The sequence below is a fragment of the Chelonoidis abingdonii genome, chromosome 22, assembly GCF_003597395.2.
Source record: "Chelonoidis abingdonii isolate Lonesome George chromosome 22, CheloAbing_2.0, whole genome shotgun sequence".
In the NCBI taxonomy this organism is placed as follows: Eukaryota; Metazoa; Chordata; order Testudines; family Testudinidae; genus Chelonoidis; species Chelonoidis abingdonii.
In genome coordinates, this window is record NC_133790.1 from 32286151 (window position 1) to 32303858 (window position 17708).

A 17708-nucleotide genomic window follows, 5' to 3' on the forward strand; every position below is an offset into this window, starting at 1 on the left:
CAGTACCTCAGAATTGTCACCTAAAAAGAATGGAGAGCGATGGAAATAATTCATTTAGTTTCTCTGCAATGGCCTTGTCGTCCTTGAGTGCTCCTTTAGCATCTTGGTTGTCCAGTAGCCTCACTGATAGTTCAGCAGACTTCCTGCTTCTGACGTATTTAAAATTTATTTTTGCTATTACTTTTTGAGTCTGTGACTGGCTGTTCCTCACATTCCTGTTTGGCCTTCCTAATTATATTTTTATACTTCACTTGTCAGAGTTTATGCTTCTTTCTATTTTCATCACTAGGATTTAACTTCCACATTTTAAAGGATGCCTTTTTGCCTCTCACTGCTTCTTTTACTTTTTTATTTAGCCACCCGTGGCACTTTTTGATTCTCTTACTATGTTTTTTAATTTGGGGTATACATTTAAGTTGAGCCTCTGTTATGATGTCTTTAAAAAATTTCCATGCAGCTTGCAGGGATTTTACTTTTGGTGCTGTACCATTTAATTTCTGTTTAACCAACTTCTTCATTTTTGTGTAGTTCCTTGTTCTGAAATTAAATGCTACAGTGTTAGGCTGCTGTGGTGTTTTCCCTGCCACAGGGATGTTAAATTTAATTATATTATGGTCACTATTATCAGGCGGTCCAGCTATATTCATCTCTCGGACCCGATCCTGCACTCCACTTAGGACTAAATCAATAATTGTCTGTCCTCTTGTGGATTCCAGGACTGGCTGCTCCAAGAAGCAGTCATTTAAGGTGTCAAGAAACTTTATCTCTGCATCCTGTCCTGAGGTGACATGTACCCAGTCAATATGTGGTTAGTTGAAATCCCCCATTATTATTGAGTTTTTTATTTTAATAGCCTCTCTAATCTCCCTGAGCATTTCACAGTCACTATCACCTTCCTGGTCAGGTGGTCTGTAATATATCCCTACTGCTATATTCTTATTCTTAGAGTGTGAAATAACTATCCATGGAGATTCTGTGGTACAGTTTGGTTCATTTAAGATTTTTACTTCATTTGATTCTATGTTTTCTTTCACATATAATGCCACTCCCCCACCAGCACGACCTGTTCTGTCCTTCCAGTATATTTTGTATCCTGGTATTACTTTGTCCCATTGATTATCCTCATTCCACCAAGTTTCTGTGATGCCTATTTTATCAATATCCTCGTTTAACATGAGGCACTCTAGTTCAGCCATATTATTTAGACTTCTAGCGTTGGTATATAAGCACTTTAAAAACATATCACTTTTCAGCTGTCTGCCATTACCTGATGTAATTGAATGGGACTTTTTTCATTTGACTATTTTTATCAGTTTCTACCTGTATTTTATCATCTTCCAATCTCTTCTCCCTACTAGGACATACAGAATCTCCATTAATAGATCCTCCCCCTAAGGGATGTCTCTGTCCGAACCACATGTTTATCCACACTGGGGGAGGGATAGCTCAGTGGTTTGAGCACTGGCCTGCTAAACCCAGGGTTATGACCTCAATCCTTGAGGGGGCCATTTAGGAATCTGGGGCAAAAATCTGTCTGGGGATTGATCCTGCTTTGAGTAGGGAGTTGTACTAGATGACCTCCTGAGGTCTCTTCCAACCCTGATATTCTTAAAAAAAAAACAAACTTGTTAGCTTTCCTCCAGTCCTTAGTTTAGAAACCGCTCTACAACCTTCCTAATTTTAAGTGCCAGCAACAGGGTGGATTTATGATTTAAATCACTATTCAGGAGGACTCAATTTAATCATGGTTTTCTACATAAAAGTGCATTCTTGTTGGTTGTTATACCCTTAATAGATATTCATCGAGTGATTACTCATGTGTATTCCACAGTAGGTGTGCATGCTCGCCACATGCACTGGTGCCGGAAGCTTTCCCCTAGCAGTACCTGTGGGGAGTGTGTGCCCCCTGCGCCCCTGGAGTGGCACATGCCTGGCACGGTGTAAGGGGAGCTGTGCGCTCCCCCCACCCTCAGTTCCTTCTCGCCAATGAAGGTGCGTTGGAACTGCTCTGCTCCAGCTTCGATGTAGCTCGTGCCCAGAATTGTTCGTACTTTTAGTACCTGTAGTTAGTTAGCTGTTTAATTAGTCAGTGAGCCTGGGCCGGGGCATGCCTCAAGCCCCGGGATTTAAGGTGTGCGGTTCTTGTCGGCGTTCTATGCCAAGTAGCGACCCGCACACAGACTTTGCACTGTTTGGGAGAGACCCACATCAGCGAAAGGTGCAAAATATGGAAATTATTTAGGCTCTGGACCAAAAGGGAAAGAGACATTAGGCTCTGGGCCAGTCTCATGGAGTTGGCCCTGACCCCAACCCCAGCACGCTGCTCTGGGCTGGTACCAGGCACCGCGATATCAGTATGCGGTGATCAACTGTTACCTTCGACCCTGGAAAAATCATGGAGCAGGTCCTCAGGGAATCCATTCTGAAGCACTTAGAGGAGAGGAAAGTGATCAGGAACAGTCAGCATGGATTCACCGAGGGCAAGTCATGCCTGACTAACCTAATTGCCTTCTGTGAGGAGATAACTGGCTCTGCGGATGAGGGGAAAGCAGTGGACATGTTATTCCTTGACTTGAGCAAAGCTTTGATATGGTCTCCCATAGTATTCTTGCCGCAAGTTAAAGATGTATGGGCTGGATGAATGGAGTATAAGTGGATAGAAAGCTGGCTAGATCATCGGGCTCAACGGGTAGTGATCAACGGCTCCATGTCTAGCTGGCAGTCGGTATCAAGCGGAGAGTGCCAAGGATTGGTGCTGGGGCCGATTTTGTTCAATATCTTCATTAATGATCTGGAGGATGGCGTGGCCTGCAGTCTCAGCAAATTTGCAGATGACACTAAACTGGGAGGAGTGGTAGATACTCTGGAGGGTAGGGATAGGATACAGAGGGACCTAGACAAATTAGAGGATTTGGCCAAAAGAAATCTGATGAGGTTAAGCAAGGACAAGTGCAAGCATCTGCACTTAGGATGGAAGAATCCCATGCACTGCTACAAAGTAGGGACCGAATGGCTTAGGCAGCAGTTCTGCAGAAAGGACCTACGGGTTACAGTAGACGAGAAGCTGGATATGAGTCAACAGTGTGCCCTTGTTGCCAAGAAGGCTAACGGCATTTTGGGCTGTATAAGTAGGAGCATTGCCAGCAGATCGACGGATGTGATCATTCCCCTCTATTCGACGTTGGTGAGGCCTCATGTGGAGTATTGTGTCCAGTTTTGGGCCCCACACTACAAGAAGGATGTGGAAAAATTGGAAAGAGTGCAGCGAAGGGCAACAAAAATGATTAGGGGGCTGGAGCATGTGACTTATGAGGAGAGGCTGAGGGAACTGGGATTCTTTAGTCTGCAGAAAAGAAGAATGAGGGAGGATTAGCAGATGAAAGAAAAGGGAGTAATGGTCTCAAGTTGCAGTGGGGGGGGGGGGTTAGGTTGGATATTACGAAAAACTTTTTAACTAGGAGGGTGGTGAACCACCTAGAGTGGTGATGGAATCTCCTTCCTTAGAACTTTTTAAGGTCAGGCTTGACAAAGGCCTGGCTGGGATGATTTAGTTGGGGATTGGACCTGCTTTGAGCAGTGGATTGAACTAGATGACCTCCTGAGGTCCCTTCCAACCCTGATATTCTGATTCTATGACTGGTCCAGGGTGAGTTTCATGGTGGGGTGGAAATTGTTGAAATCCTGGTGGAATTTCTCAAGGGCCTCCTTCCCATGAGTCCAGGTAACGATGATGTCCTCAAGATAGCGCAAATAGAGTAGGGGTGTTAGGGGACAAGAGCTGAGGAAGTGTTGTTCTAAGTCAGCCATAAAAATGTTGGCTTACTGTGGGGCCATGCGGGTACCCATAGGAGTCCTGCTGATGGTGTAGATTACATTGGCGTCATTAATACTACAAAAGTGATTTCTACCCCTTCTTGTCAACTGTTGAGAATAGGCCACTTTCACATTAATTGAATTGACTCATTAGCACTGACGCCCCCTACTTTGTAGGACAACTCCCATCTTTTCATATGCTGTGTATTTATACCTCCGTATTGTATTTTCCACTCCATGCATCTGATGAAGTGGGTTTTAGTCCACAAAAGCTTATGCACAAATAAGTTCGTTAGTCTCTGAGGACTCCTTGTTGTTTTTACTGATATTAATGGGACTATTTAGGTCCAACAGAGTTAGTGGATCTGGATTTTCCTTTGTCTTTGGGCATTTTTGAATACTACTATTTTGTCGTGTCTCTCCCCCCCCCCCCCCGGCCAATAAATGTTCTGTACAATATACGGTGTGCAGTTAGTGATATTGCAATGTCATTGTGTCTGTGGGCTGGTGAATTCGGTATGGCTCCTTCATCAACCACAGTGCTGAAACTTCCAAATATAAATGTAAGGGCAGATGAGCTTCAGCACTGTAGAACACTGCACATATTTTCAATGTATTTTACTTGTATCCTTTTGTGTGATGTGGGTAGGAAGATCCATACTATATTTATGTAAAAAAATAAGAAATAAATGGGAAGAGTCTGCATCTATAAATGATTTGGGAATGTTCTCAGAGCAGCCTGGAAAGCCTATGTTTAATATAAATGATACGAACAGATTAGTATAATTGTTGCATTCAACTATTCTTTTCCTGGCAGTCTGTTCACTGGTGATTATTGAGAATGCATTAAAGCAGCCAGGCATGTTTCATAATGGTGTATGCTTGTAAGGCAAATTAGTTTGTATTGACTTCATCTGTTCATTGATGTATGATTGGGATTTTCACCTAGCTAGAGTCTTGGTCTTTAAAATTAACTTGCATTTAAAATAATTTCTTTGCCACCAGAAGATAAAATGAATTTTTCTTCACATTTACACTTTGCCATTTTGTTTTCTAGCTTTTACTGTTACGGAAAGAAGAGCCTCAAAGTGCTGTGAGCAAAGACGAGGATTTCTCCTCCTAGCCTGGGCCTGTCATGGTAAGCACATGGGTTTCGTCAGGACTCACCAAAACAAAGCAGGCTGTAGCACAAGAAGGATGAGAGAGTTGGTACTGTATGATAATAAGAGATACTATTCTCAATACCTGATATACATGTCACTCTAGGCTTCTGGTTGAACTGAAAAGGTAGTTTTCATTGCTTTTTTATTTATCTTTGAGCAATTTGTGTTTTATTTTTCTGATGATAGTCGTCATTATTGCATGTGTACCATCTTCCAGCAGTCTGGCATATAAACTAAGGCAGTATTCTTCCATCCAAATTCAGATTAGTTAGCCATGTACTGTTCATGACAGTAGTCCCGCCCGCAGGGGGATCTTAATGCGCCCGCGTCCTGGCCCCCGGGAGAGCACCCGCCGAAATGTTGCCGAATTTCAGCAGCATTTCGGCAGGGACACCTCTCGATGACACTGCTTACCATCGACAAGTGACGTCATCGAGAGGAATCGCTCCCAAATTTCGGCAGGGACGCCTCTCAGTGACGTCACTTGTCAACAGCAAGCAGCGTCATCGAGAGGCGTCGCTACCGAAATGCCGCCGAAATTCGGTGGCATTTTGGCATGTGCTCCACTGCCGCATTGGTCCTTCCTCTGACACCCGCCAGACGAAAAGGTTGGGGACCACTGGTTCATGGCATTTAAGTCAGATTTATTGCAAGGCTGTTTGAAATTAATTTGCTAGTGCAATTTTACTGATACACTGTGTAGAGCAAAGCTGTTTAAATTGTGCAGGAAAGGTGCAGATTTGTGTAGTATAAGCACTGAGTTAATTTCTGTAAGGTGGTCATGGTTCTCTCCCCGCCTATCAGGGAGGGAGACCAAGCCCCCTTGCTGCAATGCTTCTAGAGTGACTCCGTTCAGGGGGAATTAACCAGCAGTTAATAGGCCCTAGACTTCAGTCCAGGCTGGGTATCAGTTGGGTCTGGTAGCCCCGACACTCAGCCAAAGTGGGGCTGCACACATATAATGGGTCTGGCCTGCAGTTGAGCCAGGTGGCGGCAAGTCTACAGCGCAAAGCCCTCACTCAGGGTGAGGCAGCAGCCAGGTAAGGCGGCTCAGGCCTGCTGTCAGAGAAAGCAGCCCAACAGTCTCAGGGGAGATGAGGTCTCTGAAGGGAGAGCCAGCTAAACCATTGGCGTCCTAGTTCAGGTGGGCATCAGACCAATGCAGGCGTCCAGGACTAAACGTGGGGAGGCTGCCACCCCTCATGGTAGAGTGGTAGGGGGTGGGGAACACAGGCCCACCCACTCCAGTGTATCCCAGTCCAGGGCCCTAACAGTAGCAGAGTGGTCCGTTACTGGGTCAGCGGGGAAATCCAGATGCAACATAGAATCATAGAAGATTAGTGTCGGAAGAGACCTCAGGAAGTCATCTAGTCTAATTCCCTGCTCAAAGCAGAGCCAACCCCAAATAAATCATCCCAGCCAGGGCTTTGTCAAGCCGGGTCTTAAAATCTTCTAAGGATGGTGATTCCACCACCTCCCTAGGTAACCCATTCCAGTGCTTCACCACCCTCCTAGTGAAATGGTGTTTCCTAATATGCAACCTAGACCTCCCCCACTGCAACTAGAGACCATTGCTGTTGCTTCTGTCATTTGTCACCACTGAGAACAGCCTAGCTCCTTCCTCTTTGAACCCCCCTTCAGGTAGTTGAAAGCTGCTATCAAATCCCCCCTCACTCTTCTCTTCTGCAGACTAAATAACCCTGGTTCCCTCAGCCTCTCCTCATAAGTCATGTGCCCCAGCCCCCTAATAATTTTCGTTGCCCTCTTCTGGATTCCCTTCAGTTTGTCCACATCCCTTCTGTAGTGGGAGGATCAATACTCTAGATGAGGCCCCACCAATGTCGAAGAGAGGGGAATGATCACGTCCCTCGATCTGCTGGCAATGCCCCTACTTATACAGTCCAAAATGCTGTTAGCCTTCTTGGCAACAAGGGCACGCTGCTGCTAACCAGCTTCTTGTCCACTGTAATCCCCATGTCCTTTTCTACAGAACTGCTGCTTAGCGAGTCAGTGCCCGGCCTGTAGCAGTGCATTGGATTCTTCTTTCCTAAGTGTTAGAACTCTGCGCTTCTCCTTGTTGAACCTCATCAGATTTCTTTTGGCCCTATCCTCCAATTTGTCTAGGTCACTCTGGACCCTAGCCCTATCTTCCAGCGTATCTACCTGTCTCCACAGCTTAGTGTCACCTGCAAAATTGCTGAGGGTGCAATTAATCCCATCAATCAGATCATTGATAAAGATGTTGAACAAAACTGGCCCCAGGTCCAACCCCTGGGGCCCTCCGCTTGATACTGGCTGCCAATCAGAGATGGAGCCATTAATCACTACCCTTTGACACTGACGATCTAGCCAGCTTTCTATCCACCTTATAGTCCATTCATCCAATCCATACTTTTTTAACTTGCTGGCAAGAATGCTGTGGGAGACGGTATCAAAAGCTTTGCTAAAGTCAAGATATATCACGTCCACTGCTTTCCCCATAACCACAGAGCCAGTTATCTCATCATAGAAGGCCATCAGCTTGGTCAGGCATGACTTGCCCTTGGTGAATCCATGTTGACTGTTCCTGATCACCTTCCTCTCCTCCAGGTTCTTCAAAATGAATTCATTGAGGACTTGCTCCATGATTTTGCCGGGGACTGAAGTGAGGCTGACCAGTCTGTAGTTCCCCGGGTTCTCTTTCTTCCTTTTTTTAAATACAGGCACCATATTTGCCTTTTTCCAATCGTCTGGGACCTCCTCTGATCGCCACAAATTTTCAAAGATAATAGCCAATGGCTCTGCAATCACATCAGCCAACTCCCTCAGCACCCTTGGATGCATTAGATCTGGACCCATGGACTTGCGCCTGTCCAGCTTTTCTAAGTAGTCCTTAACCTGTTCTTTCACCACTGAGGGCTGCTCACCTCCTCCCCATACTGTGTTGCCCAGTGCAGCAGTCTGGAGCTAAGTACTTCAGTTTTTTCCACATCATCTGCCGCCTCCATTCAATGAGGGTCCCACACTTTCCCTGATCACCTTTTTGTTGCTAACATACCTGTAGAAACGCCTCTTGTTACCCTTCACATCCCTTGCTAGCTGCAACTCCAATTGTGTCTTGGTCTTCCTAATTACATCTCTGCATGTCTGAGCAATATTTTCATACTCCTCCCTAGTGATCTGTCCAAATTTCCTTTTCTTGTAAGCTTACCTTCTGAGTTTAAGCTCACTGAAGATTGCACTGTTAAGGCAAGCTGGTTGCCTGCCAGATTTGCTATTCTTTCTGCACTTCGGGATGGTTTGTTCCTGCGCCCTCAATAAGGCTTTTTTAAAATACAGCCAGCTCTCTTGGACTCCTTTCCCCCTTGTATTAGCCTCCGAGGGGATCCTGCCCATCAGTTCCCTGAGGGAGTCCAGGTTTGCTTTTCTGAAGTCCGGGGCCCGTATTTTGCTACTCTCCTTTTTTCCTTTTGTGAGGATCCTGAACTCAGCCGTCTCATGGTCACTGCTGCCTAGGTCTCCAGCCACTTCTGCTTCCCCTACCAATTCTTTCCTGTTTATAAGCAGCAGGTCAAAAGGAGCATGGTCTCTAGTTGGTTACTCCAGCACTTGTACCAGGAAGTTGTCTCCAGCGCTCTCCAAAAACTTCCTGGATTGTCTGTGCATTGCTGTATTGCTCTCGCAGCAGATGTCAGGGTGACTGAAGTCTCCCATTAGTACCAGGGCGTGTGATGTGGAAACTTCAGGTAGTTTTCCAAAGAAAGCCTCGTCTACCTCATACTTCTGATCTGGTGGTCTATAGCACATGGCCACCACGACATCAGCCTTGTTGCTCTCACCCCTAAACTTAACCCAAAGACTCTCAATAGGCGTTTTCAGTTTCAAACACGCTAGCTGGCTTGCAATCAGTAACAGAGCCAAATCCTATTCGGCTGTCCTGGGCTCCTTCCTACACTGCCAGGTTGAGGGTACCTGGGTTCCAGGGTTGTCATTGATCTTGCTGGGATAAATGATGAGGTCTCTGGCACTGTAGTAGCCTGTTTCAGGTCCAGGCTCCAGGGGGTGCCTGCGGGGGAGAAAAGATGTCCTGCTCCTCTGGCAGCTCTGCCCCAACTGAGCTAGAGGGCCAGTCTTTTATCGTACCGGTTCCTGTCCCACCCTCTGCTTCCAGTGGGGTGGCCATTGATATCCCGGTTCTGCACACCAGGGAGTGGTCCTGGTTCTCTCCCCAACTGTCAAGGAGGGAGACCACGCCCCCTTGCTATAATTTCCTAAAATTGCATTTAAAATTGAAAGGGAAGTACTTTGCTTCATGTTTTTGTGTTTAACAATGGGAAGAGGTCCCAAATCTGTGTTTTACATTGCAAAGTTATGGGCCACTAGTAATGTAAAATTGCAACTATTATGTCACTTCTGTGGGTCACTGGTAGCTGAATTCTTGTAATAGTTCATCATTCCTAAACCTTTCACTGATCACTGGGAACCCTTCATGCTTTCTGTCAATGGAGAGGTCTGCTGTGAATGGGTAATAGTGTTAAAATTAACTGCAGAGTTTTGTTTCTAGGATGAAGAGACTCAGCACAGCCTTGAATGCATCCAGGCTAATCAGATCTTCCCCAGGAAGCAGCTGATCCGAGAGGATGAGAATCTTCAGGTAGTCACTGGACCACTCTTTGCCTTTGCTGCACTGAAAGATGTATAGATCTGTTATTGCTCAGTCTAATCAAGATCACACAGTAGAGCAGCTGAGCTGTTTGAGTTTGCCTCTGGCATAAAAGTTTCATCCAAAATTCCCTACAGTGATAGGGAAGATGATTGTTTAAGAATATAAATCTTTTTTTTTGAAGCGTATCACTTTGCCAGACAGAGAGATCATGAATTGTGATGTCCAAAGGGTTTCCTTAGAGTTTCTCAAAATTATAGCCAGTGCTCACTAAGCTTACACAAGGACTTTTCAATTACTTAGAAATTGCATTTTCTCTTCTTCCACCCAAATCTAGTAAAGCGTTTATTTCTTAATAGGAACTGTTCATGTGAAATGCTGGAATTGTTTCTTTATCCATTTTTGTTATTGGTAAGACAAAAAGTCTTACAATGTATAAAGTGTATTTTTCAATTCCTAATAACTCTCAAGTGTTGTAAGGAGTTTTCATTATCTGGCTTTTAAACTGATTTAGTTAAACTGGTGGCAAGCCCCATGTAGACACTCTTATTTTGTATCAGAGGGGTAGCCGCGTTAGTCTGGATCTGTAAAAGCAGCAAAGAATCCTGTGGCACCTTATAGACTAACAGATGTTTTGGAGCATGAGCTTTCGTGGGTGAATACTTTGGTTTAAGAGTGGTTTATTTCAGTTTAACTTAAACCTATTCCTAATATCTTTACTCTAAACTGATACAAACCATGTGTTCACACAGCCTTTTGCCCTAGCTTAACTAAGTAGATTTTAAATTCATAGATTCACAGATTCCAAGGCCAGAAGGGACCATTATTATCATCTAGTCTGACCTCCTGTATAACAAAGGCGTAGAACTTCCCCAAATTAATTCCTAGAACAGATCTTTTGGGAAAACATCTAAACTTTATTTAAAAATTATTAGTAATGGAGAATCCATCATGACCCTTGGTACTTTGTTCCAGTGGTTAACTACACTCACTGTTAACATTTTTTTGCTTTATTTTCCGGTCTGAATTTGTCTAGCTTCAACTTCCAGTCCTTAGATTGTGTTATACTTTTCTCTGCTCGATTGAAAAGCCCATTATTAAATATTTATTACTTGTACTTGTAGTCTGTAATCAAGTTACCTCTTAACTTTCTCTTTGATAAGCTAAATTGATTGAGCTCCGTGAGTCTATCACTATAAGGCATGTTTTCTAATCCTTTAATCGTTCTTGTGACTCTTCTCTGAACCCGCTGCAATTTATCAAAATCCTCTTGAATTGTGTCTACCAGAATTGGACACAGTATTCCAGCAGCGGTCGCATCGGTGCCAAATACAGAGTTAAAATAACCTCTCTGCTTCTACTTGAGATTCCCCCGTTTATGCATCTAAGGATTGCATTAGCTCTTTTGGCAACAGCGTCGCACTGGGACTCATGTTCAGCTGACTGTCCACTACAACCCCCAAAATCACACCTTTAGTTAAATCCGTGCAACTTTGTTTTTTATTATAAACCCGTAAGTATAATTTTCACCAAGGCTAGGTAAAAGGAGCAAGAGCACGTGATTTTACAAGTTTACAGTGAAAAAAGGCAGACGCTTAATTTTTAAAATGAAAGTTTAGAATCTGAAGTATCTCAAGAAGTCCTGAAACCACAGGATTTGTAGTTTTTTTTTCTTGCTTCCAATTTTCTGCTGTGCTTGATACTAAGACCGGTTCTTCTTCGAGTGCTGTCCCTGTGGGTGCTCCACTCCAGGTGACGGTGCGTCCCGGTGCTGTTGATCGGAGATCTTTGGTAGCGGTGCCTGGTCGGGATGCACGTGCTTAGCTGCTGTCTCATGGCTGCTTTAGGGTCTGCCTGAGCATGCGTATCCCACACACCCCTTAGTTCCTTCTCAACCGTCCTTGGCTGAAGATGGGACTCGGCAGTGCTGAACCTCTTCTCTGGTCACTGAAGGAAATAAGTAAAAAGAGATAAAAATAGTTAGATAGAAATACTCCAGTTCTCTCCCTTCCTATAGAATAGTTTGTTAGTTTAAGAAAAAACAACCAAACAAAAAAAACTGCTTTTTCTCCCACATTTGTCTCCCGTTGAGACTCTCCCCCCCAGGCAATAATAATTCAATGATGCTGGAGTCCCTGGGCTTTAAGAAATGCGAATTCTGCAAGGAGTCTATGTTGCAGTCTGATGGACACTTACACTGTATGAAATGCCTCAGCGAGACACATGTCCCCGCTAAGTGTCTCCATTGTACCAGCCTGAAAACCAGGGCTTGTCATGACGGGGACTTGCGGCTAAAAATGCTCCTGATGGAAAAATCTCTGCAGCCGCCCATGGAGAAGACACAAGTAAATCCTCTTGCTCACGCTCCCCTGCTAGGTTGGAGCCGATCAGGAGCGCGGCTTCACCCTCTCAAGCAAAGAGGCAGGAAGCGCCAAGGTCTCTGCACAGAGACTTTCAAAAGGGTAAAGGGTCTCCTGTGAGATCTTTACCTTGAGTGCTGACAGCGCCAAAAGCAGGTGCCTCCGACCACCGCAGCACCTCAGCCGCGGCTCATGCGGGGCACAAAAGCAGGGACCCGACTTCCCACAGCAGGAAGCTCTCCTTGGCACCGGTCCTATCAGCACCGGAGATAGACCCAATACCGGCAGTGCGTTCCACCCCAATGCCGACAAGAACGTTGGCACCAAGCCTGCCTGTCATCCCCACAGCAGATGTGGACCACCTGCAGGATTCCAGTAAACCACCCGTGGCACCCGTGAAAGCTAAACAGAAGTCACTGCGAGCTTCCGCTCACTCTTCGTGCCCCGCAGGACCACAGCCCATGAAGTAGCAACAATTTTTGCATCAAGTTTATATTTCCGTGGCCCCTGTGCCTGACTCTCCTCCACTCCTTGACACACAAGGCTCGCTGTTTGAACAGCTGCTCTTGCCACCTGACCTGGCTATCCTCACTGAAGCGAGAACGACATGCAGCAGCAGGCAGAGTTCTCCCTGCCCGCTTCTCCTCCTCCACCAGAGCCATATATCTCTCAAGGCATGGCACCTCAAAAGAACCAGCCTCAGTTTCCCTACTTTGTCCTCCCCCTGTGGGCAGGACCTCACTTTTCTTACCCTATGCCTTGGCCTCAGTGGTACCCTTAGTTGGCTCCTGCTGCCACTCCTCCTTGTGGCCCTTCCACCAGCCCGCAAGCCCGTTCTGCACGTCTGTCTCTAGCTCCATCTACATCTAGAGCTCCTGAACGCCCTCTTGAGCAGGTGGGCTATGAACCCTTCCCTGATTCACTGCCTCCATCAGCTTCAGATGGAGCCCTCACTCCTCCACCTTCACAAAATGTGGACGACTTTAAGCAATTCCAGAAACTTTTCAAGAGGATGGTACTCAGACAGGACATCCCTTTTGGAGGAAGTCCAGGAGACACAACACAGACTCCTCAAAATCCTCCAACCCTCTGTGCCCTCAAGGTTCGCGCTTCTCATAAACGAAGTCCTCCTGGAACCAGCTGATACTCTTTGGCAGACCCCTGCCTCCATCCCACCAACATGCAAAAGGCTGAACATAAATATTATGTTCCTGCTAAAGATGTAGATTTCTTATTTTCCTACCCACAACCAAACTGATGCAGTGACACACAGGACAAAACAGCCACAATACCGGCCCACCCCACAAGACAAGAACCTCAAACGGCTTGACCTCCTGGGCCGCAAGGTTTATACCTCCTCCACTTTGCAATTTAGAATTGCAAATTACTCCACCCTCCTCGCAACCTATGATTACAACTACAACAAGTGCTTTGATTTTACCTCCCATATCCCAGAGGACAGGACAGTGGACCCTTGTTGAAGGTAAGTTGGTGTCCAGGACAGTGCTACAAGCATCCCTGGACATGGTGGACACAGCAGCCTGCACTACTGCAACTGCGGTGGTGATGCACAGGTCTTCCTGGCTGTCTGCATCCGGTATCCCCAAAGATCTGCAGGACAAAGTGGAGTACCTTCCCTTTGACAAAGAAACTTTTTTCTTAAAAAAACAACGAAGTCCTTCACACTATGAAAGACTCTAGAGTCACTCTGCACACACTGGGCATATACCCATCCCTCCCCAGGAGACAACAGTATTAAACTTATCAGAGGCCCTGTGCACAAAAATATCACTGGCCCCAGCCCAGACCGTATGATATTGGGAGGAACCGCAACAGACCTTCTAGGCGCAGACAAAACCATGCGCAACCAGCTATCTTCCACCCGTTGGGAAACAAACAGCAATTTTGAAGTGTTGGTCGGGGATCTGCACGATCACCCCTTGAGTCCGCCACCTACTTGCCCATTTGGCCACTGTCTCCAAGTTTTCCATCGTGTCTGGCAACAGGTCACACAGGACCGCTGGATCCTGGAAATAGTTCAGTCAGTTTACTCCATCACTTTCATATCCTGTCTGCCCACCCTTCCCCTTTCCCCATCCTTCTTCAGGGACTCCTCTAACGAGCACTCACTTCATGTAGAATTGGCTCATCTTTACAGCTAGGTGCAGTGGAACCTGTACCAATGCAACATCGGGGAAAAGGGTTCTACTCCCACTACTTTCTGACCCAAAAGAAAGGCGGAGGATGGAGACCTATACTAGACTTACGCTGAGTGACGAAATTTGTGCATGTACAGAAATTCAAGATGGCCGCATTGGGCACAATATTACCTGCGCTGGAACAAGGGGACTGGTTCACAGCCTTTGACCTACAAGATGCCTGTTTTCACATATCCATTCATCCAGCATACAGATGCTTCCTGCGATTCACACTCGGACACAACCACATTCAATACAGAGTGCTTCCATTCGGACTCTCCACAGCACCGAGAGTATTCTCCAAGACCTTAGCCATAGTCATGGCCCACCTCCGCAAACATGGGCTTATACTTTCCCCCTACTTAGACAACTGTCTTATCAAAGGCAGCTCATACGATGAGACATTAAAAGCGACGAGTTTTACCATCACCTTCTTCCATAGTCTAGGCCTGCAAATAAAATTCCAAAAATTCACCTTGATACGCACACAGCAGATCAAGTTCATCGGAGCTTACCTGGACTCAATTCAAACCAGAGCTGTGCTCCCACACAACAGATTCCTCGCTATTACACATCTTATACGCCTGCTCTCCGTTCGCCCCAGAATACAGGCACAAACCTGCCTACAGCTTCTTGGTCACATGACAGCCACCACCTTCATGGCCAAATATGCCGTACTGCACATGAGATGTCTTCAGGGGTGGCTCAACTCCAACTACATAGAAACATAGAATAATAGGGTTGAAAGGGATCTCAGGAGGTCCTTTAGTCCACCCCCCTGCTCAAAACAGGACCAATCCCCAACTAAATCATTCTAGCCAGAGCTTTCTCAAGCCTGACCTTAAAAACCTCTAAGGAAGGAGATTCTGCCACCTCCCTAGGTAACCCATTCCAGTGCTTCACCACTCTCTCTGAGTAAAAAAGTGTTTCCTAATATCCAACCTAAACCTCCCCCACTGCAACTTGAGACCATTACTCCTTGTTCTGTCATCAGGTACCACTGAGAACAGTCTAGATCCATCTTCTTTGAAATCTCCTTGTCAGTAGTTGAAGCAGCTATCAATGCCCCTCATTCTTCTCTCTTGCAGACTAAACATCCCAGTTCCCTCAGCTTCTCTCATAAGTTTATGTGCTCCAGCCCGCCTAATAATTTTTATGCCCTGCCGCTGGCTCTTCTAATTTTTCCACATCCTTTGTAGTTGGGGCCCAAAACTTGCTTGACACAGTACTCCACATGAGGCCTCACCAATGTCGAATAGAGGGGAATGATCACATTCGTCGATCTACTGGCAGTGCCCCTACTTATACAGCCCAAAATGCCGTTAGCCTTCTTGGCAACAAGGGCACACTGTTGAACTCATATCCAGCTTCTCGTCCACTGTAACCCCTAGGTCCTTTTCTGCAGAACTGCTGCCTAGCCATTTGGTCCTTAGTCTGTAACAGTGAATGGGATTCTTCCATCCTAAGTGCAGGACGCTGCACTTGTCCTTGTTGAACCTCATCAGGTTTCTTTTGGCCCAGTCCTCTAATTTGTCTAGGTCCCTCTGTATCCTATCCCTACCCTCCAGCGTATATATCACTCCTCCAAGTTTAGTGTCATCTGCAAACTTGCTGGGGGTGCAGTCCACGCCATCCTCCAGATCATTAATGAAGACATTGAACAAAACCGGCCCCAGGACTGACCCTTGGTGCTCTCCACTTGAAAACGGCTGCCAACTAGACATGGAGCCATTGATCACTACCCACTGAGCCTGACGATTTAGCCAGCTTTCTGTCCACCCTATAGTCCAATCATCTAGCCCATACTTCTTTAACTTGCTGGCAAGAATACTGTGGGAGACCATATCAAAAGCTTTGCGAAAGTCAAGGAATAACACATCCACTGCTTTTCCCTCATCCACAGAGCCAGTTATCTTGTCCTAGAAGGCAATTAAGTTAATCCGGCATGACTTGCCCTTGATGAATCCATGCTGACTGTTCCTGATCACTTTCCTCTCCTCTAAGTGCTTGAGAATGGATTCCTTGAGAACCTGCTGCATGATTTTTCTGAGGTGAGGCTGACTAGCCCTTGTAGTTCCCCAGATCCTCCTTCTTCCCTTTTTTAAAGATGGGCACTACATTAGCCTTTCTCCAATCATCTGGGACCTTGCCCGATCGCCATGAGTTTTCAAAGATAATGGCCAATGGCTCTGCAAACCACATCCACCAACTCCTTTAGCACTCTTGGATGCAGTGCATCCAGCCCCATGGACTTGTGCTTGTCCAGCTTTTCTAAATAGTCCTGAACTACTTCTTCCTCCACAGAGGGCTGGTCCACCTCCTCCCCATACTGTGCTGCCCAGTGCAGTTGTCTGAGAACTGACCTTGTTCATGAAGACAGAGGCAAAAAAAGCATTGAGTATATGAGCTTTTTCCACATCCTCTCTCACTAGGTGCCTCCCCCATTCAGTAAGGGGTCCACACTTTGCTTGACATTCTTGTTGTTAACATAGCTGTAGAAACCCTTGTTGTTACATCCCTTGCTAGCTGCAACTCCAAGTGTTATTTGGCCTTCCTGATTTCAGTCCTGCATGCCTGAGCAATATTTTTATACTCCTCCCTGGTCATTTGTCCAGTCTTCCACTTCTTGTAAGCTTCTTTTTTGTGTTTAAGATCAGCAAGGATTTCACTGTTAAGCCAAGCTGGTCACCTTCCGTATTTACTATTCTTTCTACACATCGGGGTGGTTTGTTCCTGCAACCTCAATAAGGATTCTTTAAAATACAGCCAACTCTCTTGGACTCCTTTCCCCCTCATGTTATTCTTCTAGGGGATCCTGCCCATCAGTTCCCTGAGGGAGTCCAAGTCTCCTTTTCTGAAGTCCAGGGTCCATATTTTGATGCTGTCCTTTCTTCCTTGTGTCAAGATCCTGAACTCAACCATCTCATGATCACTACCTCCCAGATTCTCATCCACTTTTGCTTCCCCTACTGATTCTTCCCTGTCTGTGAGGAGCAGGTCAAGAAGAGCTCTACTCCTAGGTTCCTCTAGCACTTGCACCAGGAAATTGTCCCCTACACTTTGCAAATACTTCCTGGATTGTCTGTGCACTGCTGTATTGCTCTCCCAGCAGATATCAGGGTGATTGAAGTCCCCCATGGGAATCAGGGCCTGTGATCTAATAACATCTGTTAGTTGCCTGAAGAAACCCTTGTCCACCTCATCCCCCTGGTCTGGTGCTCTATAGCAGACTTGCACCACGACATCACCCTTGTTACTCACACTTCTAAACTTCATCCAGAGACTCTCAGGTTTTTCTGTGCAAACCTAGCAGACACAGCTTCTACATGACGCTAACTCCGCCAGCGAATGTATTGGCTTCCCTACAATGGTGGACATAACCAGAAAACCTATGCATAGGCATCCCTTTCCATCAACATTCCTGTCATAAATAGATAGCTAAGGGTTAATGTTTCTTTTACCTGTAAAGGGTTAACAAAGGGAACCAAACACCTGACCAGAGGACCAATCAGGAAACCGGATTTTTCAAAGT

General features: G+C 45.9%; 1 protein-coding gene across 4 annotated transcripts in view; it reads left to right on the forward strand.

Annotated features, from left to right (window-relative positions):
* The window catches only part of MTMR3 (myotubularin related protein 3), a 157731-nt gene that overhangs the window by 30513 nt on the left and 109510 nt on the right, over positions 1-17708 (forward strand). For all 4 annotated transcript variants that reach the window (XM_075059915.1, XM_075059916.1, XM_075059917.1 and 1 more), the window contains exons 3-4: positions 4871-4951; positions 9520-9609. In XM_075059915.1, the coding sequence (XP_074916016.1) occupies positions 4949-4951; positions 9520-9609 (93 nt within the window). In that variant the 5' untranslated portion in view covers positions 4871-4948. The remainder of the gene's footprint in view (positions 1-4870; positions 4952-9519; positions 9610-17708) is intronic.